General features: G+C 42.5%; 1 protein-coding gene across 1 annotated transcript in view; it reads left to right on the top strand.

Annotated features, from left to right (window-relative positions):
* The window catches only part of smarca2 (SWI/SNF related BAF chromatin remodeling complex subunit ATPase 2), a 59696-nt gene that overhangs the window by 21157 nt on the left and 16182 nt on the right, over window positions 1-22357 (top strand). Inside the window, exons 13-25 of the mRNA XM_085476452.1 lie at window positions 149-206; window positions 369-466; window positions 810-957; window positions 4820-4983; window positions 7287-7353; window positions 7466-7576; window positions 8733-8975; window positions 10704-10817; window positions 11476-11580; window positions 12773-12859; window positions 13703-13749; window positions 15941-16107; window positions 20711-20874. Coding sequence (XP_085332578.1) covers window positions 149-206; window positions 369-466; window positions 810-957; window positions 4820-4983; window positions 7287-7353; window positions 7466-7576; window positions 8733-8975; window positions 10704-10817; window positions 11476-11580; window positions 12773-12859; window positions 13703-13749; window positions 15941-16107; window positions 20711-20874 — 1573 coding nt within the window. The remainder of the gene's footprint in view (window positions 1-148; window positions 207-368; window positions 467-809; window positions 958-4819; window positions 4984-7286; window positions 7354-7465; window positions 7577-8732; window positions 8976-10703; window positions 10818-11475; window positions 11581-12772; window positions 12860-13702; window positions 13750-15940; window positions 16108-20710; window positions 20875-22357) is intronic.

Here is a 22357-nt window from a genome sequence, read left to right as displayed (position 1 = left end):
CGCTCTGTTTATTTATTTATAAACTCTCTTCACTATCTGGAGAGTTGTTGCTTGTTAGATAAATTCTGCTGAAGCTCGTCATTATGTTTCTGTGACGGGCACAGATGTTTTAATGAGGGTTTTTTTTGTGTTGCTTCTTTTGAAACAGGTATGAAGTGGCCCCGCGGTCAGACAGCGAGGAGAGCGGCTCAGAGTTTGAAGAGGAGGTAGAGGATTTTCTCATTAATAAACTTTATATTGCACAAGATCCACCAGGGGGCGCTGTACACTTTATTATCCACATCAAAGTTGCTTCTTTGTTCCACCTGTGCTGCTGTTATTTTATTAAGCACGCTCACAGTCATGTGTTATCAACTTTACCTTATAAGGAGGAAGATGAGGCGTCCAAAGGAGAGACAGAGGAGAAGAAGATAATCGATCCCAATGGAGATGGAGCCACTGAGGGTGCTGCCAAGAACATCATCGAGTATTGTATTTCCTTCTGTTATCTCCCATTTACTCGCCATGTGTTGCATCGGCTAGAAAGAAGCGTTCAGTTCACATACGCTGGAAGTTGAGGGTGTAGATTGTTTTTTAACAAACCTGATTTTCCCTGCAGGAGCCTCACAAATAAGCAAATAAACAAACCTCTGGCTGTCTTTGTATTGGATGTGGATTTCCAGAGGAGCTCAGACAGTTATTAGTCTGAGCTCCTGGGGTCAGGCCTCAGTTAGGCGCCATTAAATTAAATTTGTAAGCTGGTTTAGTTTGAGTTAGAATACTTTCAAATGCTCTCTGTCTCTGTCTCAAATGATCAAACACACATGCAGGTCAGCCAAGCAGGATGTGGATGATGAGTACAGTGTTCCTACTGGCCAAACCAGCTCCCAGTCTTACTACGGCGTGGCCCACGCTGTCATTGAGAGGGTGGAGAAGCAGTCGTCACTGTTGATCAATGGGATGCTCAAACAGTACCAGGTACACACACACGTATACATGTCTGCTTTTGTAGAAGCTGTCTACTCCTCCCTGTGCCTGAATCTACCAGAGGTCTCTTCCTGTTAACAGGGAGTTCCTTTTTCCACCATTGCCAGGTGCTCCTCGCAGGGCATCAGTGGATTGTTGAGTTTTTCACCCTAATGTTGTATCTTTGAGGGAACTTTTTGGTCCACGAAATCCAACAACATGACAAGAATTTAATAAATGAGTCAAGCAAGTCTACATTGGTCACATTTGCAAATAGATCGAGGGAACATATAGAAACACTTGTTGTGAAGCTTCTGCTTTTTTCCAGCTTTGTGCCAAACAGTGTGTCAGATGTGTCCTTTATCCTAGGCTGGTCTAAAACGTCGTTCTTGCCTTTAACTGGTTCGACCTCATTTGTAAGCGCTACACTGGAACTTTGGCGTGACTGAGCAGGGCCTCCTAACTGTTCTTGGACAGCTTGTCCTGATTCTGGCTGAACAGTGTGGCCCAGTGCTGCCACCAGTAGACACGTCTAATTTGTCTTGAATGCCCTGTGAGGACTTGAGTTTCAGTTCAGTTCTACCGAGTCTGTGAAAAACATCTAAAGTGTCCAGCTGGAGCAACAGAGTAAGATGTTGAAAGTCTAATGAGATGGCAGAACGCTGCACAGAGATTTGCAGCGTCATGCAAAGATATCAACTCTTTCAGCAGCTATTTTATCTTCCATCAACAACTATGTGCAAAACAGACGTAATGTGGATTTCAGGTTAGAGAGCAATCCACCAGGAATGTCTGCTTGCATGTGGTTGAAATTGGAACTTCTTTCCAAATGAAAGTTGAGTCAGACCCTCTTTCAGCAGACCGGCTCCTTTCAAATCAGCGAGAACTGATTTGCAGAGCTAAACTTTGTCTAAATGTATGTCTGCATGTTCACACAGGAAGCCGCTCTCATCTCCCAGCCTGTCTCTAATGTGATGCGGTGCACATCCATGGGGCATTTTTAAGCACGCGTGGGATCCACCCGAGCATTTGATGTGTGATTTGAGAGGCATTAGACAAAGTCATGCAAACACTGAGCTTGCATGGGCAGTCAGCAACTTGATTGCAAACAGAAATCAATATGGCAGCTTGTTTGAGACCAAAACTAGTGCAGCAAAATGTATTTATAACAACATGGTAGCAATGAAGTATGCAGGTGCTGAATATGTTTTCATTTTAGATGAAAAAAGTCCAGTCTGAGTGCTTTCAGTAGTTTCCTGGTTACATAGACAATGAATGGGAGCAAACGTTGGCTGATCTGCAGAGAAGACCAACTTTGTATAAGGAACATTTTAGAGACTATAAAGTTCTCGTATAAGTTGCAAACTGCAACCGAGGAGCACCGCTGCTGTCAGCTTTAAGCAGAGTTTACACGACAGCTGAAGTAACAGACTGTCTGCATACAAACAGCTTTAGCTGTAATTGGATCTTCATTCTCCAACTTTGCGCCAGTCTAAAACAAAGGGTCAGTGGATGACAGTGTGTTTAACACGTAGTTTGATAAATGACTTCATTTGGCTTTTTACCCACAGAGGTTTTGATTGTGACTACAGTGACACGCGCTGGCGTTCCTTTATCTCCCCCTGGGTATTTGGACTTGATGAACTGCATCATTACTGTGTGTGTGTCTGTGTGTGTGCGTTTCATCAGTTTTTGTCAAGAAAACAGAGTCTTGTCATGCTTTCTGTTCTCATATATTCTAAATGCATTTTGCAGTCCATGCACGTCTATTTTTGTTGTAAATGTGAGTGAAACAGTCCAGCTGTCGAGTCTTGCAGCGCCAGCGCCAACTTCCTGCTGTGCTTTCAGTGCCACCAGTAACAGCTTCATAATCATCAAACGCTACCTTCAGCATGAAAACAGACTACAGATGGCAAGAAAAAGTTCTTATAAATGAGTGCGATTTCATTTGATAAATGCGATGAATCCACACCTCAAATGTTAGATACGTTTTATATTATTGATTCATGTAAACAAGCATCACGTTTCGTGGGAAAAAAGCCTCTCAGCCTCCTAGAGGTCCGAACTAAACTTAGTACCTTGATCAGAAAACTAAACTTCCTCTTTATTTCTCTTAACCTTTAACTTAAGCCTACATGTGGGACTAATAAAGATTTATCTTAATCTTAATCAGCAAATTAGGTGATAGTTAAAATAACAGCTCGAGCCTTAAATGTATTTATGTTCTTCAGTGCAGGTAAATTAGCCTCTGCTCTCTGTGATGATGTCCTAGTATATTTACTGAGGGCGTTGCCGCCCTCTGGACATGGAAACAAATCGGTTTCAGGTTTTCTGAATATTCCCGAGTCTGTGGGCAAAGAGCTGGTGACTGTCACAATCTTCGGTCATAGATAGAAGCTTTGTAAACAAACACATCTCCTGTTAGGCACATGAATGCGTCTTAGTCAAGCCTGTCTGCCTGTAGCGATGCAGACACCCTCATCTCGTCTTCAGCTGCAGCGTACATGACCGTGAGAGACATATTGGCAGAGATCTGGACCTGGCAGCTGGGTACAGCTAGCATTTGTTTTCTATCCAATCACGGTGCAGTCATCCTGTTTGTCTGATTTATGGTGTGCCAAATTTAAAATGAGATATGGCGCGCTGCTTGGGGAAAATTGGACATCCATTAACCGGATCAAACGTCTGCAGTGTCAGTGTATATATAGCAAACCTAAATTCACAGAGACTATGCATTCAGTTGGGAATTTCTTTTCACAACCTTCATCTCTGCAATTAGCGCTGCATGTAGTGAAGTATTGTGCAGTTTATTGGTCACCTTTTCTGTTGCCACTGTCCTCCTGACCTTTCCTCAGACCGTCCTTCGCTGATTGTTTCCCCACAGAGTTATTTTTCTCCCAATGCTTTAGGATATAAAATGCTGTGGTGGCAGTAACATCAAGTTAGCCGGCAAAGCTCACAGTGAAAAATGTCAACTTAACTTCTTCTAAAGGTCTAAAGGTTTGCACGTTTACAAGTACAGAGGCAGAAGAAATGCCTTTAGATTCCATATGTTTGGCAGTTCTTTCTTTTAGGCTGTCACAGCTAAAGGCACAGCATGACATCATGGATATGTGTGTCTAGTTATGTTTAAAAACTTTAACACATGTATAATTTCTGCACTTTTCTGGATTTTTCTGGATTAAGTCTGACATGTCAGAAAAAGTCACTTGTCCCAGAATCCAAAATTCAATCAGTCAGCAATAAAAAAAAAAGGATCAAAGATGAGTTTCAGTGTAATCTTTTGTCGCTTTAATGTCTTTTTTTCTTCTTAATTCAACTTAATTTCACGGCGTATGTTTACCTGTCGCCATCTGCACCCCACCCGCAGTGGCTCTGTGCCCCGACAGCAGGCCCCGCCCCACAGTTTGAGAAATCAAGTGTGCTGCTCCACAGTGGGATGTTATAGAAACAAAGATTGCACCAACAAACGTACAGAGCTGGATGTTAGAAGACATTAGAAGGCCCGTAGTGCTACACAGACCATCCTCAACATGCAAGAAGCTTTTATGGGCTGCTTTAGCTTCATCACCTGATTGTTAGGACTGCCCTACGATAGGATAAACACAGTAGTGCAAGGATGCATTTACTTGACTTGTTGCAGGTGCCTGTGATTGCCTCCATATCTGCTTTTATTATTCACAGCAGCCAAGGAGAGCTCCATTATTCATGTTGGAATATAGATGATTGTAAACTCTGGACATTATTAATTGCATTGTCTTTTTAACATCTAGTTAGACGTGAATTTCTCCTTTTTCTTCGTCTTCACCGTTTTATCGTTTGTGTGTTTTGTGTGCACACAGAGCACGCTCATGCTTTCCTCTCTGTGTTTTAGATTCAGGGGCTCGAGTGGATGGTGTCCTTGTACAACAACAATCTCAACGGCATCTTGGCTGATGAAATGGGGCTCGGCAAAACCATCCAAACCATCGCCCTTATCACCTACCTGATGGAACACAAGAGGCTCAATGGTCCCTTTGTCATCATCGTTCCTCTCTCGTTAGTACTTCTCTTCCAGTATCAATCGTGGCTCTTATCTCGCAATGTCATGACACCCTAAAATCTAACATTATTAGAGTCACCTTTGAAAAGAACTTCAAATGATAATTATTCGTGTGAAGGCTTTCTTTTTGTTCGTGTATTAGCAGCACTACACGTAAACTACCCTGAAGGTCCTTATGAGTGCTCCCTCACTCCCTTCCTGTCCTTTTAGCTATTTCCATCGGTGCCAGGAACCTGTTTAAAAGGCATAGGCTATATTTTATCAGCTTCAGCCTTGTTACATGGACTCAGCATCCATTTGAAAAAGCACAAACAGCTTTTCAGCATGACTGCACCTGGAATTAAGGGGCGCTGTAATAAGAAAAAAATGTGTGTTTTTATATCTTTCTAATAGATTTGTGCTCTCCACACGCCCCTGTAGACTCACAGTGAAATAGCCTGAGCAGTACGCGGGCTGTAATGGAAAGCAGGAGAGTTGGTGTTTGCGCAAGTGTCAGGTGTTCACATCCATCTCACTGTGATAAGTCCAAATTCATGCTTCGTAATTATTCTAACAATATCAAGTACAGTGCATACTAAACAGGGTACGAGAATACTACTGCAGATATTTTTCACTTTGCAGTGTGGAAAGGGTCCAGCTGCTCACAGCTGCATTAAAAATGCATTGTGCACGAAGGTGCTTATTGTTATTGAAGTTAAATTGGTCTTCTTAGGCCACTTCCTGTTAGTATGAGGCGGATGGAGGCACGGACAGACACTCACACATACGTCTTTCAGGTCTCGCTTCTCTTCTGAATTGTGGAGCTGCTGGTTTGCTTTGCCTGTGATAATTGAGGCAAGGTGCAGAGAAAAGTTCAGCCAATCAAATTGCATTTATTCAGATACGTCAGTGCAGCTGCTTGGCACTCAGATTGTGTTATTGAAATAACCTGAGAGAGTACGCTAGGGACGGGTGCAGCTCGTCATTCAACATTTAAACTGCAGGAGAAATGAATCATTGCTCTGAGTAATCAGAACATCTCATGTAGCCAAAGCAGTGAAGTTCATGCTAACTGCTAATGGAAGCTTGCCCTGTGGGAGAGATACCACCTGGATATGACATTACTGCTCTAGAGACTGCAGCAGGACAGAGGCATTACATCATCAATAACGTTTATGTGACCCTGCACGCCCCTCAAACCACACGGTGTTCTGGTTATGGCTTTCTTTTCTTTACTGTGCTTTCACAGTACTTTTTGGGTTTAGCACAGTCTTCGGTCCAATCAATCAGCTTGTCACCAGCTCCTGGCGTCACTAAAAAGGGAGAGACCTGATTACGCCTGCTGCAGAGCCAAAGACATCACCTCTGCCACAGTTTAGTTTTTTAACCTGCTAAAACAGCACAGGAGGATAATTAGCATGTCTGAGTGTGTTTTTGGCCCGAATAAAGATGCTGAATTTTAGTACAAGGCCGTGTGTGCATCTCATTATAGGGTCAAAGGAGCCAAATTATTTGATGGCAGTTTTAATGATGAGTAGAGAGGCTTGTATTTATTTCATGTGTGGGGCCGCTCACACAGTCCTCACGAACACTTTATAACTGTGCAACATTAAGGCTAGAAACAACCCATAATGCATTGTTGTCCATTACAAAATAATATCTGATAATGTGAATAACTGATGACTTTACGGGGTGTGGTCGAAATAAACTGTTTTCAGAGTGTGGGAATATGTCCGATTACTGATCCAGCTTCATGAAGTGTGTGATTCCCCTCATTGTTTTTCACTTACAAACAGCAGGAAACCAGCGTGCTGTTGTTCAAGGGTGAAAATTCAAAGTGGTTTAAGGCTGATGAAAGTGTGCTCCTTGTGCAGAGTGCAGGAAAACACTCGGCTTTTTAATTGTTATTCCTTTTAATGTTGGTTTCTAACTGCAGGTGTTGGAAGATTAGAGTGAACAATGGTTGTGTTTTTAGAAGCAAGCCTATTTTTTAATGATTAATGAGCAGAGCACTTTTTCTTTCTAAGTGATGGAAGCTGAGCGGAGGCTTAATTCGCTGCTCAAGGCCACTGTGTGTAATGTGCTCTTGAATATGCATAGTGTGCAAATATGGAGTAAAGCCTAAAACTGTCTGTTTTTTAGCACACAGCAGTTTGTGCCAGTGTGCCACTGAGCAAGAGCTCATCTCGTCTCTGCTTTTGTGCATTTTCATGGTTTCTTTGGTTGTTTTTGTAAATGAAGTGTTGATGAATCTGTCGTCTTTGAAGACTCTGCCTTTACTGCTAAAAACATTCTGACCACATTTAAATGCTGTTTTCAGGACCTTGTCTAACTGGGTCTATGAGCTTGACAAATGGGCTCCGTCTGTGGTTAAGATTGCTTACAAGGTGAGACAAATCTCTGTTTTTTAGTCTAGTCTCTTTTTTCACATCACAGATGTTCAGATTTTCTGCTTTTTACGACAGAACGTTGTCTCTTCTTTGTCTCTCCACATATTAGGGCACCCCTGCTTTGCGTCGTGGGCTGGTGCCTCAGCTCCGCAGCGGGAAGTTCAACGTCTTGCTGACCACCTATGAATACATCATCAAAGACAAGCATATACTGGCTAAGGTGAAAAGGATCAAACCTCTTTCTTCTATCTGTAATCTGCTTCCTAACGTGAACCCTGTTGCAGCATCTCCATCACAAATATCCACAAAATGAGCAAAAGGAAATTATGGTGAGCTTCCATCCACCGCTGCTGCCGAAGCTCAAATCAGCAAAAAGTCTGGAAAAGCAACAGAACTGTGATTGTTGTTTGTTTCATGCAGTAATTTGAGAGATGTTTCCTCACTTTGCTTTTCATCTCTTCAGTTGAATAATCATGCATCGTGCATTATTCACTGACTCGCTTTTGCACTTTGTACATTTTGTTGTTTTTAATGAACAAACTTTTCATCTTCAGCTAAAATTCAGATTTTTGTTTTTCTCACTCGAGGCTTTTTAAAGGTTAAATATGTGCATCTGGCAGTAACTGTATTTTATTAACATAAAAGTTTTGCAATAACACCAAGTTTTATTACTTGTGATGAACAAACCTGACTCCTGTGTGAAATGTAACTAGAACACAGGGATGTGCAAATCTTACAAAACTGTATTTTATTCACAACAAAACACAGAAAACACATCAAATGTTTAAACCGAGTGAAATAATTGTTCATTTTGTATCTGATGGCAGCAATATGTCTCCAAAACAACAGTTTGCCACTGTGCAGCATCCTCTCTTATTTTAACATCAGCCCACATCATCAAACATCTGGAGCTGAGGAGCGCAGCAGCTGGAGGAAAGCTTCCGGCCTTTTGTTGCTCCCACTCGGACTGTTTTTCAGATGTTGCTGCCATCAAAATCAAAATGAGCCAATGTTTCACCTAAAATTGTGCATTTGTTCAGTTGAAACACGTAATATGTTTTCTCTGTTCTGTTGTGAGTAAAATATGAGATCTGCAATCAGTGAATTCTGTTTTATTGACATTTTACAGCTTTTTTGTGCTCATAATACACATTATATGACAGGGGGCACAAAGATTTCATCAGGTCAGATGAGAACGTGTGTCATAAACACGCTAAATAAAAGGCGGAGTCAGAAGCTTGTTTGTATTTAGAATTATTCTGCAGCCTGACGGTCGTCAAAGTGCAAAATCAAAATCCTGCAGTGACGACTGAGACACAAACTGAAATATTTAAAATGCTAATTTGCACTCGGGTTCTGTTTTGTGTCTCCTACAGATTCGCTGGAAGTACATGATCGTTGACGAGGGTCACCGCATGAAGAACCACCACTGTAAACTGACACAGGTGCTGAACACGCACTACGTGGCCCCCCGTCGGCTGCTCCTCACCGGGACTCCTCTGCAGAACAAGCTGCCCGAGCTGTGGGCCCTGCTCAACTTCCTGCTGCCCACCATCTTCAAGTGCTGCAGCACCTTCGAGCAGTGGTTTAACGCACCCTTCGCCATGACAGGAGAGAGGGTAGGTGCCAGGAGAACTACCAGTGTTTTAGTTTTAAGCTAACACTGGCTGATGCTGAAGTCTGGGTTTTGCAAATCAAGTTAATAATTAGTTTTAACCTTCGTAGATCAAATAATAATACATAATGCATTTTGTGTTGTCATGTAGTATAAATTTACAAAGGAGATATCAGAAAGAGACGAATCATTTCTGAAAGCTCTGTGATTATAGAGACTGAAGAAGTTTTACAGTTTGGCTGCTGTCGTGATCTCACTCAGGGCAGGAACCATCAGAAGGAACCTCGGGCACATAAATGGTTAATAAGTCCTTCATGTCATTTGGATCAAGGCCACTTAAAACTTTTAAAGTGATGATAAGTACAGACATTATCATTCATTATCAGAAAATGCCAAAGCTTCTGTGTAAAAACTGAAATCCTTTTAAAAACTGTATTTTCAGCCTTTTCTTCCTGCAATGGGCTGATTTTTACTGAACACAGAAATACTTCCCATTTAAAGCTGTTAAATGGAGCTGCTTCCATCTGTTCCCCTCAGCTCACTGCTTTTCTTTGCAGCAGTCACATGTTTCATTACTCCGGGCAAGGAAGCAAAGGGAGGTCATTTATATCTAAAATTTAACACGGCTTATTTAAATGCATAAGGGAGAATGTTTTTATACCCACTGCATTAAGACTCTGGAAGTGTTCTGGATGTAATTCTGAGTATCCACGGGGAATTTTATTTCCTGCCCCTGGAAAGTTCAGTGAGTCTCATTTAGAAGTCTCTACATTTAGAAGCGGTTTCGACTGCTTTCGATGCTTCTGTACCGTCTTCCAGAGCGCAGTAGGCTGAACGAGCGGTAGCCAGCATGGAAGTGGTCTCTGATATCTGTCTGTGCTCAGTTTGCAGTTTCAGCAGTCATGGGACTGCGGTTTGGACAAAGGTCCCGGTTCAATGCTAGGAGAGGACACAGCCCTTTGGGGTCGTGTCATATCAAACATGTGGACACCTTTCATGTGGGAGTAGGCAAAACTTTCAAATCCCCCGTAGCAGTGCCCGCTCCCACCAAGTTCAACGTTTCATCTTTAGATTACATACAGCTCGTCTCATATTAATTTTCTAGATGCATATAATTAAAAGTTATAGATGATTTCTAAGCTGAAAAATAAGTTTTGGTTTTACTAAAGGGAACCTGTTCTGCTCATTTCCAGCTGTACAAGCGTTGCATGATTTAGGAAAAGAATATTTAAAAGCGTATTTTTGCTTTCTTGCATTAGTAGTAGCTGTTTTAGTTCATGAAAAACAATTTGGTGCCCTGGGTGCAACAGAAGCACCGTGGCCAAACATAACAATTTTTAATTAAAAAGGCACCCTTAAGGAAAAAGTGGATTCAGGCACGCTTCTTATCATCAATTAGTTTTTAAGTGATGTGTAATAATGGCAGCAGAGTGAGTCAGTGGTTGGAAACAGGCCGGACCCTTCTGTCTGGAATTTGCATGTTCTTTGTGTGCCAGCATGGGTTTCTTCCAGGAGCTCTCGTTTATCACGCCATGCAGAACATGGCGTGATAATAACAACCTTAGTTGGCCAAGGAAACACATGCAAAAGAGCTTCTTTCTCTTAAGAGTTTTACTTCTGGGTTAAATGACGGTTTAGCTTAAAGCAGCATGTCGGCAGGTAGGAATCTCGTCACTCTGCATGAAACAAACAGCTGCGAGGCGTCGTCTCTCACTCTTTCTGACGTGTTCAGGTTGACTTAAACGAGGAGGAAACCATCTTGATCATCCGGCGTCTGCACAAAGTGCTCCGCCCGTTTCTCCTGCGCAGGCTGAAGAAAGAGGTGGAGTCTCAGCTGCCAGAGAAGGTGAGGTTAACACGACTGAATGCTGATTTAGGACGCTGCAGAGTTCTCAGTGCACCAAACCTGCACTGCTGTTTGTATGTAATGCATGTGTAAGTCGCTCCTATTGAGCTGATTTCAAGGTTACATGCAGCTGTTTTTACACTTTGAGGAACGGGATAGTCTTTGCTGACCTTGGATGCAACATTCCTGCTTTCCAAAGTAATTGAAGCTGCAGGTTTGTAAGTACTGCATCGAGCTCCTGGCCACACTGTGCCGGAGGGGTTTCAGAAAGTAATTGAAGAAAAGGAGATAAAGTAGTCTGTGTGACCTAAACACATTGTTATCAACTTCTACGGTTGCATTGCTTAACTGTTGTGACCCAGAGCCAGACACCTTAACTGATGACAGGAAATTATCCGTAGCCTTCTTCTGACCATTCATAGTTATTAAAAAGAATGAAAGATTTTGAAGGAGATGACTTTCTAAGCTGAAGCACAACCTCACAGCTCGTTCTTTGGTATTATTCTTTACGCCTTTATTTTCATTCTCATTAGTGTATTTTGTCAGTGCTGAGCTGACTGATGGGGATTGTGGATTTGGCTCAAACAGCCTCACTATTGAAAAGACACCACTGTGCCGCTGGCGTTTCATTTAATTATTTATGTTGTCGTTCACACAGGTGGAGTACGTCATAAAGTGTGACATGTCTGCCATACAGAAGGTTCTGTACCGCCACATGCAGAAAGGCATCCTCCTCACTGACGGCTCAGAGAAAGACAAGAAGGTAGATCATCAGCTCCTCGGTGGCTCCGCTGTGTCGCTTTGTTCTGTCTGTGTGTGTCGACAAAGCCTTTGGGAAGAGTCTGCAGTGATTTGCCTGCTGTTTGACATTAGAAGGACCTTGAACTTTCTTTGAGTGCACATTTGCTATGTTTGCATAATTTAATTGGATATTATAAATTTAATTTGACTCCTGAAGCTACATTTTAATTTCCAGCTTTAGTTTAATTTCTTTTAACCAAAGCACTCGCGGGAATATTCTGCCCATGATCTGCGTTCAAAACAAACTAGTCAGTGTTACCTACGTCCAAGACGTTGTAAAGAAGTGTAGTGTTTTTCAATGTGCTGTCCATGGATGCGTCACGATTGTGCTCATCAATATGACCATGTAAAGGGGGGAAGAGCCCCTCTGAGAATCGCTGCCTTATCGTGGTGGAGGGTTTGTGTGTCCCAGGGATCCCAGGAGCTTTGTTGTCCGGGGGCGTCTACCCCCTGGTAGGGTCTCCCATGGCAAGTTGGTCCTGGGTGAGAGACCAGACAAAGGGCGATTCAGAAGCCCAATCAGGGGAACAGTTCATCCTGCCTGGGATGGGGTTACCGGGGCCCCGCCCTGGAGCCAGGCCCAGGGAGGGTGTCCGAGGGTGAGCGTCTGGTGGCTGGGCCTTAGTCCATGGGGCCCGGCCGGGCACAGCCCAAAAAGGGACGTGGGTCCATTCTCCTGATGGCCCACCACCCGCAGGAGGTACGTTAGGGGTCGGGTGCAACTGGGACAAGAAATGCCTCCTGAATCTGAATCTCCTTTTGACTTTATTGAGCTTCGTGACAGATTTTCATCTTCTTTTATTAACTGAAAAAGCTCTAACAGCCCAGTGCACGCTGACTGTCCCCACTTATTTTAGAAGCTGAGGAAATCCTTCCTTCATGAGTTGGTAAAGACCAAACACAGAGTTCTGACGGAGTCGGCACCGCTCTGCTCCTCAGGAGGCTGCAAACACGGCTCCAAATCAATCAGAACGTGGTTCCTTAAACAAATGTTGGATCGGTCAAAACTTCGTTCACACCTTGTTTTCACTTCCCACAAGTTTTTAAAAAATAGTTAATAATTAAAATAAGGTCTTGTAGGTGATTAGTAGCATCAGCATATCCAGACTGTTTGGGTCTTTTTTACTCATTTTATCTCTCATACATTTCTGCAGGGCAAAGGTGGAGCAAAGACCTTAATGAACACCATCATGCAGCTGAAGAAGATCTGCAACCACCCGTACATGTTCCAGCACATTGAAGTGAGTGTGGGATTGTTTGCTAGAGTATTTTATGTTGATTTCAAACTGTTGCACATTTACTGGATTGTGATATTTAGGTTTCAGCTCAGAGAAGCAGATCATTGATCACATCTGTGTACCCCTGGTTTTTACCGCTGTTCCAAGTGAGCTGTTTCACGGTGGCTTTAGAGGGGAGTCTAGGATTCACCGTACCTCAAACACCAGCATTAAACACCTGGTCCTGTTACATTTGCTACAAATTGGTTGTTTCCAAAGTTCCTAAGTGTTGGCTTGTGATGACAGTTAACGGCAACATCAGCCATATTTGTTCCACGCCGAGCTGATTCATGGTGTTGTTGGGACATTGCCTTTAAAAGTAAAAGTAGTTCCTCAGATGCCAGGAGAGCATTAAGCGTCTCGTCTTTGCTCTCGCAGGGAGTAATAGAACATATGGCTTGCGGTGTTTGCAGAAATTGATCAGGCTGGTAGACTTTGAGGCTGACGCTCATTTGAGCCCATCTGTTTGGATGCTGGGGCGGTTCTCAGATGAAACATCACAAGAGGCTGAAAACCTTAAAGGCTCATTCAAACAGACTCTCTGTAACTGCTTCAGTCTCATGATTGAAGTCCTGATAGAGTCATGTAAATGTGATCAAACAGTAAGGTTTTCATTGATGTTTAGTTCTTGTGTTTGTTAATGTTCTCAGGGCCCCACACAGAAACAGAACTGATAGATCAGCTGGTTAAAACCTGCCTGTTGTTGCAAATCTTGTGACATGTTCACAAGAAGTCATATATTTGCCGTTTATAGGACTTATTTTAATTGTCTGTGTTGCTTTGACTAGTTGATGTTCTCCATTGCAGGAATCCTTTGCTGAGCACTTGGGCTATCCGAACGGCATCATCAGTGGGTAAGTCGTACGATCAAACACCTCGTGTCCTTCACTGTTGCACTGTTACTGTTATGAAAACATAATAATACAGTGGCCAATCGATCTGTTTTGTGCTTTGAAAAACACATTTGATTTAAGGCAGTGCTGTAGATGCTCGTGCATGGGCTGAGTAAATAAGTAAAATAAAGATTTAACAGTGATTTAAGCTCATATTGATGCTCAGACATCGTTAAGCACTTAACTGCTATATTTAGTTCTGCAGAGATTCAGGATTTCCTGCCATGAACGTTTGCTTTTAATTTCATCTTTATTAATGATAAAAAATCCACACATGAAAGTGAATGATTAATATTGTTTACGTCAGTTTACATGAGTGCAGTGATAGAGCTCGTCAGTTTGTGTATAATCATTTAACTGCTAATTCAGGATGACGAGGTTTCACATGCAAGAAGCCAACCTGTCAGATAATTGCTGCATCTCTGCTGTGCTTGGCACCAGATAGCAATTATTCACAGCGGCAGTTCACCTCAAACCCCTCGTGTGAGAATGGGTCCACGTTTAGATCACAGATTGCAGCTTTGCTTTGGAACATGCCAGAAACAGCCTGCTGTGTTGCAGGAACAGGACACGTGAACCCGACGTGAAAGACAGCGCCGATTTCATGGAAGGGGTATGCAGCGCGCTGGAGCGAGAGTCAAAGTTTGAAGTGTTAAGCTCGCCGCCTAATGCTGCTTCAGGCACGAGGATCTCTAAACCTCAGAACAGGCTTTTCCCCGCAGCACGGCGTGCAATAAATGCTCACAAAGGAAATTGCGGCCGTTTCAACTTATGTAGCGCTCGACTCCAGGTACACGACGCCCAGCTGAAAACAAGTCGAGCTGCCTGAGATTCACAGAATTTACAGAAAATGTAAAACTTTTGTGATTTATATCGTTGTCTGGACGATAAATGTCTTAAATGGGAATATGAGATGTTGGTCATATCGCACAGCGCTAATTTTGCAGGATTTTCACTACAAAACATTCCAGTAAAACAGGCGTGCTTTTGTCCCATTTTTGTGGAGACAGTGAAGGTTCCACGGCGTGCAAAGAAGAGCGTAAAGTCTGAAAAGGTTAAAGCTCGAGAAGCTCTCATCGTAAATTGAAACCTTATTATTTGCAGCCTTCGTCACGCTCGTTATAAAACATATTACTGACGTTGTTTTAAATAGCATAGGTGTCACCAGTGATTCACCTCAACATACCTGAATGGGGGGTGTCCAGTGGAGTATCACCTTATTTGCTGCATGAACTGGGAACGTTCACTTTAGGTGAGGTGTTAAAGTTTTGCTCCGCTTCGGTATCTTGACCTAAAAATAGTTCACGATAAACAGAAAAGTCTTTTAGTTTAAAAAAAAGTATGATTCAAGGCAAAGAGAAAATAAAACATTATAGAAGCTACTTAATAAAAGATGCATCGTGCACATAAAACATGATGAATAATAAAAACCACTGTAGAAACTCATTTATTGAGAAGTCCTTGTTCATACCTGCTGTAAGCAGCAGCAAGCTTTTAAAAATGCGAACAGATCCTCTGTTTTTCAGAGAGAATTAACATCAGCGCCTGTGTGTTTGGGTTTAACTGATGTGTGTCATTGAAGTGCATTTCTCTTCATGGAGCTCCTGTGGTCAGTGACACGCTCATTAACAGAGCAGGATGTTTCAGTGACATACAGCAGGGAAAATAAGGATCGAACATGTCACCAATTTCCTGAGTAAATATATTTCTAAAGCTGCTTTTGAATCCACACGTGTGAAGAAATCAAACCATGGACAGAGACAGAGTTTTTAACAACACAGTCTTGGTAATATATTGAAAGAAATCCAGCTGTTTATTCTCATATTACCCATTGGAGCTGTTTAATAAACAAATCAAGCTGAAGAAACAGAAAAATTAAAGTAGCTTCAAGTTCCAGGAGACAGAGGACAGATTAAAAAGCTCAGATAATGTGTGGATGTTTCATAATGTTCTTCAAAGCTTTAGTGAACATGTTTTCACAGAGATGACGTAAAAGCCCAGAGCTGCCTCAGCTGTTGTTCAGACTCTGAGTCAGGCTTTCATTGGCCAATTTGAAACCATTCACTGCTGTCACACTAGATGCCACGCAGGCTTTAAAAGTCTATTAATAAAAGTTTATGATCCATTTCTTGTTTTTACTATCTGCACTCAGGCCTGATCTGTATAGAGCATCTGGGAAGTTTGAGCTCCTCGATCGCATCCTACCGAAGCTCCAGGCCACCAACCACAGAGTGCTGCTGTTCTGCCAGATGACCACTCTCATGACAATCATGGAGGACTATTTCGGATACCGCAACTTTCAGTACTTGCGTCTTGATGGTGAGCTCACACACACATCTGTTTGAGGTGTCCTGAGCTGAGCCTGTGAATCAGGACAAAGGCAGAATCAGCATATTTTAAAGTCCTGAAAGAAGCTGAATGGAAACAGAATCAGATCCTGTCTTTGTTTTGTTGATATGCAGTGAGGGGATTAATGTTGTAGTATCTTTACCTGAGACAGTAAAGCACCTTGTGGTGAGTGCTAGAGCTGCTGGATTATTGCACTGCTCAAGAAAATGAAAGGAACCGTGGAAGTCACACATGGGACTCAATGCACGAATACTCGAGCTGAAAATCTGTACGGATGTTCTTTGTGTCTAATTTACTGAGAACAAAATGATCGACTTGATTCAAAATCACACCAAATGTCAGAGTTAAAAGCTGAAATCTCAGGCTGATCAAAGTTGCTCCCACATGCCTGGACGCACTCTCGACAACATCTGGATGGACAACCGATGAGACGGCATGTGGTGTCCTGGGGCATTAGTGAGCCACTGGGTAAACTCTGGTGCTGTTTGGTGGGTTCAGATTCACTGATAGATCCCAAAGGTTCTCGAGTCACGTCCTCGTTTCCCACACTGGAGTCTATTCCTTATCAGTCCTCACTGGGTTCTCACTGGTTCTGCTTTGAGTCACCACCATCACTAGCAGCATATCAAAAACATAACACTTAAATGCTGTGGATCAAATGTTTGTGCATGTTTGAGGTTTTCCCCTCTTTGATGTGATCAGTGTTGGGGCCATCGTTAAAAAAAGTAACTGTTGCACATATTGCACGGAACATTTTCTTAAAAGTAATGCAGTACATTACTGAATTTGTTACATTACTTTTGTGTTTCTTCTTAAAATGACATGAAACATCGTCTCATAATTACCATTTAACCATCTAGACCCATAGGTTACTGTCATACACACCAACACAATGAACGATTTTTCTCTTCGTATTTAGGTATGAACACAAACCAAAGATGGAAACCATTATAGAAAGGCTTCAAAGCGATCGTCATGGTGATTCTACTTTAGAAACATGAACAGATAGAAACACAGGCTTTAGCCTGACGGCTCATCAGTTTGTTACCTGTTGAAGTTCAGGGTCTGGCTGGGAGCTGGAGTCAGCACTCTCTCAGCTTTAAGATCACTCTGGGGTCTTGGCTAGCTTAGCGTTAGCATGCTATCTGTGCAGGTGCTAGCAAAGAGCTGAAGTTGTGTTAGCAGCATGATGCAGTTGTTTCTGTCCTGGATGCAGTTTCCACTTAAATATCATGCTTCTGTCCTTTTGTGGAATAAGAGAGTAAGGTCTATACAGTGCAGAGTGAGCCACCATTTTCCTTCTCCTGCACACGAACTAGATTGAGCTGATTGTAGCACAGTAAGCGAAATCGATAGGCAACTCCAAGGAATCAAACTTACCGGGAACTGCTTCTCTACAAGAACCGGTTGTTGATGCTCATCCCCTGGCAGGGTACCAGTGCCTGCATATGGAGGTCTAAATAACCCTCCAAAAACTTCCTCCCCAAATCACCACTGACCCACTGCCCTTCATGCTGGATGAAGGTCACGCCACGGCGTCCCCAGACTCTTTGACATCTGTCACAGGCTCAGTTTTGCATCTGTGGAGAGAATGGGGTGCTTTGCCAGACCTGCCAGTTCTCATGATGATCTCAGGTCAAATGAGTTGATCCACACAGTGCTGTCTGTGAGCACATGTCCCACTAAAGGACACTAGAGCCCCATGCCAACCTCATGAAGTTGGTTTCTGGCGGTTTGGTCTGATATGTGCATGAGTAGCGTGCTGGAGGTCACTTTGTATTGTTAGCTTGCTCTTCCTGTTTGTGTTCACACAAAGGAGCAGATACCAGTCCTGTTGCTGGGTTGATGTCCTGGTGTCTTTTCCACATTCTTCAGAATGTACTGGGAAGCACCAAAAAAACCTTCTTATAACGGCACATATCGATTTGCCACTCTTGGCGCAGTTGGACTGCCTGTGGGACTTAATTGGGCTGCGGTTATCTCACGCTACCAGCAGTGGAAAAAACAGGCAAAAAGCAGCATAGAGAAAAAAATAATTCAAGGAATAAGGAGAGGGCAGCGATCTGTGGCCACCACCTGCTAAACCATCCTCTGTTTGGGGGTCTTGTTGTTACCTGCTGTCACTGCGATTTACAACAAAGCATGAAAATCGATTCTTGATGGTTGATGCAGGATGATGTCCATGAGGTTTGCTGTTACACTGTGATGTGTTTTTGAGTCGTGAAATTATTAGAAGAACACTTGACTTAACTTAAAAAATGGCTTTTGAATTAAATGTGAACCAAACTAACGGTCACGGGCAGCATGTTTAGAAAGGCCAACAGTAAATGAAACGCAGCGCATTAGTCACAGTATATTTGTGGGCATTGAGCCCTTTAAATACATTATATGGTGTTTAAAGGACAACTTTCCTGCCTCTGCCATTAGGACTATTTTAATTTGTTGTAACTCAACAACAGCCAGATCCCCGCACGTGCCATCGCAAACAAAAGACGGGTTATTAGCCGCTGGGTCTGGCAGCAGAGACCCGAATCCACTGAGGAGCTGTCATTGATTGATTGATTGATTGATTTTTCCCCCGGGACTCATACTGAAACACAATAGGACGTTTAACTCGATAGCGTATCAGTCTTGATTTTAGCCTTACTGCAGATTTGTTTTTCCCAGCAGTGGAAACAAAAAGCGTTTCATCAAAAACATCACAAACGGAAAGACTGGCACAAATAGAAGTTCAATACTTTTGTCTTACTTTGTTAGATATAAAAGCACATTACACACTCCTGTGCTAAAGAACACAGTGCAGCCGGTCCTGCTTCACACCAGCTTGCAGTGACTCTGTCTTCGTCTTTTTATGCCTCCATGCTGCTTGGCTGTCCATCTGTCTCGGTGTTTGAGGTCCGTCCTCCTCACTCTGATGAAAGCACCACTCTTGCATACTTTGAGGGAAATTCTTGAAATTTAGAAAGTGTTAATTTGCATTAAAAGGAAAGGTCTGTGTTGCAGTGACTTCATGATGTCCTGCAGAAACACTTGGCTGTTATTTAAAGCAATAACCAGAATGAATCTATGGATAGCCCTTCCACTTCCCATTTATGCCCATAAGCCACCAACGGCCTCAGTGAGCTGGAACTAAACAAGCTGTTATAAGGTCAAACCACATATATAAGATACGTTTGGTCAGACGTGGATGTGAAAGGCGGTAAATCACTGATGTGATTTTTGTCTTGGCGTTTTGTGGTGAAGAGTTCTCATCAAATCATTAACAGTTTCAGTCTGCAGTTTGAAGCAGTACATCATTTTGATGCTCAGCATTTCCACTGTCTGCACAGTACAGCAAACTAAATGAAGATGTAAGCCCCTTACTCTGGACCCGTCTCTGGACTTGCCCTTTAGAGACGCCTCTGAAACAGTTTGATTGGTCTGAGATGAGGAGCAGTTTACACACGCTGGAGCAAACCAACAGGAAGAACTTCATGCAGACTTCAAACAAAGTGATGATGTTTCTTATGATGCAAACGGTTAAAAGACCTACACCATGTAGGTCTTTTAACCTTTTGTTTCTAGCCTACATCAGCAGAAACAGAACATATTAAAGGATCCCTGTTAGGAGTTAATTCCGTACCACAGATGACAGCGACATAGTTCAGTTCAGGTGATCGGACCCTTCATTATACTAAACCATAACAGGCCTGTTAATGCAGTTATGTTATTTGCCTGTGGTGTGTCACACTCTTTGAAGTTATGTGCATCTCTTTCATACACTCTCCGTTTCTCTTGAATGTCTGTTCAGCCTCATTTTGCTTTTAGAAAATGGATTATTATTCATTGTCTCACTTCCTTTTGATGTTTCTGCATTGCTGTGTGTATTTGGTTACTTTGTTTTAGGGCTGCTCAATTAATCGAATTTTAATCTAAATTACGATCTGGGCTTTCAACGATCATTAAAAATGACTGAGCCGATGGTTAGCACCTCCCTTGTGCTTTACTCTCGCGCTGCTCCGTGCGGCAAATCGAGCGCACCGCTCTGCGTTTCGAACACGCGTCACAACAATAAGAGGACCCGAGGGAAGCTCGGAAAGCTAAGCAGAAGTTATTTGGAGAGGAGAGTGACTGCCGTTGGTTGAAAAGAGGTAAAAAAACTTCAGTGGTGTGGAAACATTATGGTTCACGGAGTCAGACGTGGATCAAGTAGACACAGTGTGTAAACTTTGCTACGGTGTCGTAGCTGCACCACAGAGCAACACTGCAAAGTTCACTAAACATAGATGTTTACATTTTTCATTGATTTCTTATATTGCAAACATTTGCACTGTTATCAGTATTTGCACTATTTTATATTATTTTTTGACAATCTTGAAAGTCATTATTCAATACATTGTTATTGTTAAATAAATATCGTCAAATAATCGAGATCTCAATTTCAGTGAAAATAATCGTGATTATCATTTTTGCCATAATCGAGCAGCCCTACTTTGTTTTATGTCTTTAATGCATCTAAGGATTCATTTGATAATTAATTGTATGAGATAGTAAAATAAAAATTCAAAGAATAAAAACAGATTTCGTGTTTCAGGAACCACCAAGTCCGAGGACCGAGCAGCACTGCTGAAGAAATTCAATGAGGAAGGCTCTCAGTACTTCATCTTCCTCCTGAGTACCAGAGCTGGCGGCCTCGGCCTCAACCTGCAGGCTGCTGACACTGTGGTCATCTTCGACAGTGACTGGAACCCTCACCAGGTCCATGACTACAGAGTTTGAAGTGCTCAGTATGATGTTGATCATATTTCAGGTTGTATGTCTGTGAAGGTTCTCAGTCATCCAGGTCATCGTAGTCAAAGGAGCTTGCAAAGAAACGTCTTCAAGCAACTTAAAGAAGTCCAGACACTTTTCTTTGCAAGCTCCTTTGACCATATTTCAGGTTGTTTTGTTAAGTGTGCGTTTACCTGGATTTTATATTTCTGTGTTGTGTTGTAAAAAGATGGCTGTGCCTGTTTTCTATACAAATCCCACAGAGATCAGGTTCTTTCTCCGCTGTACCCACTGCTGCCCTCTAACCAGCCAATCAAAAGCAGGAACGTCAGTGAAAGCGTCCCTGGCCGTCAGCCAATCGTTTACAATCTAACAACGAACAAAATGATTCTGTAGCCTAGCAACAATAACAGCAACAATCTGGAAATGAGCTCACGGGCACTCGGTGGAAGAAAGCCCGTAGAAACAAGCTCTATTATAAGAACCATACATACAGTCCTGTGCAGAAGTTTGAGGCAGGTGAGAAAAATGCTGTAAACAAAGAACGCTGCTTTTTTTTAAAGGAAGTGTTAATCATTTATTTTCATCAATGAACAAAATGCAGTGAAATCTAAATCACATCAGTCTTTGGCGGGACCGCCCTTTGCCTTCTTCTACGTACACGTGCACACAGGTTTTGAAGGAACTCAGCTGGTCGGTTGTTCCACCCACAGATGGTCCTCAAATCCTGTCTCTTTATGTAACCCCAGATGCTCTGTGGGGGCCGTACCATCGCTCCCAGTACTTCTTGATCTTCTTTATGCTGAAGATAGTTCTTAATGACTTTGGCTGTATACTTGGGTTCTTTGTCCTGCTGCAGAACACATTTGGGGCCAATAAACAATCATTTATATTTCTGAAAGCGTTCTTTGTTTACAGCGTTTTTCACACCTGCCTAAAACCTTTGCACAGTGCTGTATGTTGAAGCAAACACATGAAAAAGACGCCATAATACAGTAACTGGAACAAAGAGTTCATCTTCATTTCCAAGGTGTGTTTGGTTCTTCCAGTGAGGACGTAGCTCTTTTTTTCCAGCTTTAGCTTATCCAGCGCCAGCCGGGAGTTTATTAAACCTCAAATTTACAAAAAGTCAAATAATTAAGTGACTAAAATATTAAATAAATTATTTCCCTTTGCTTTCTGGCTCCAAAGGTTTCCAGTGATATGCAAACCAGATGAACTGTGCCTGGCTTCATATCTTATTGATACCCCACTACATTGATTTGTGATAGGGTTGACAACTAATCCATTTTGACTTTGGCGAGAATCATTGATTAATTTTTAAAATGGCATCGGGTTGTGAAGCAGCCCGCAGCTTGACTCCAGATGAATTTCACAGAGTGGACCGTGGGAGGCGATGGCTTTGGTATTGCGTCAGGTGCTACTGTTGAGTTTTTCCGGTGTTTTCAGGAGAGTTGGTACAGTTGGAACA

Source organism: Copadichromis virginalis, linkage group LG12 (assembly GCF_057382275.1).
Source record: "Copadichromis virginalis isolate Kocher_CV1m ecotype Utaka linkage group LG12, C_Virginalis_male_GT1.1, whole genome shotgun sequence".
NCBI classification, from domain to species: domain Eukaryota; kingdom Metazoa; phylum Chordata; class Actinopteri; order Cichliformes; family Cichlidae; genus Copadichromis; species Copadichromis virginalis.
The sequence above is the reverse complement of the archived record's forward strand: the minus strand, read 5'-3'. Positions and strand labels throughout refer to the sequence as shown.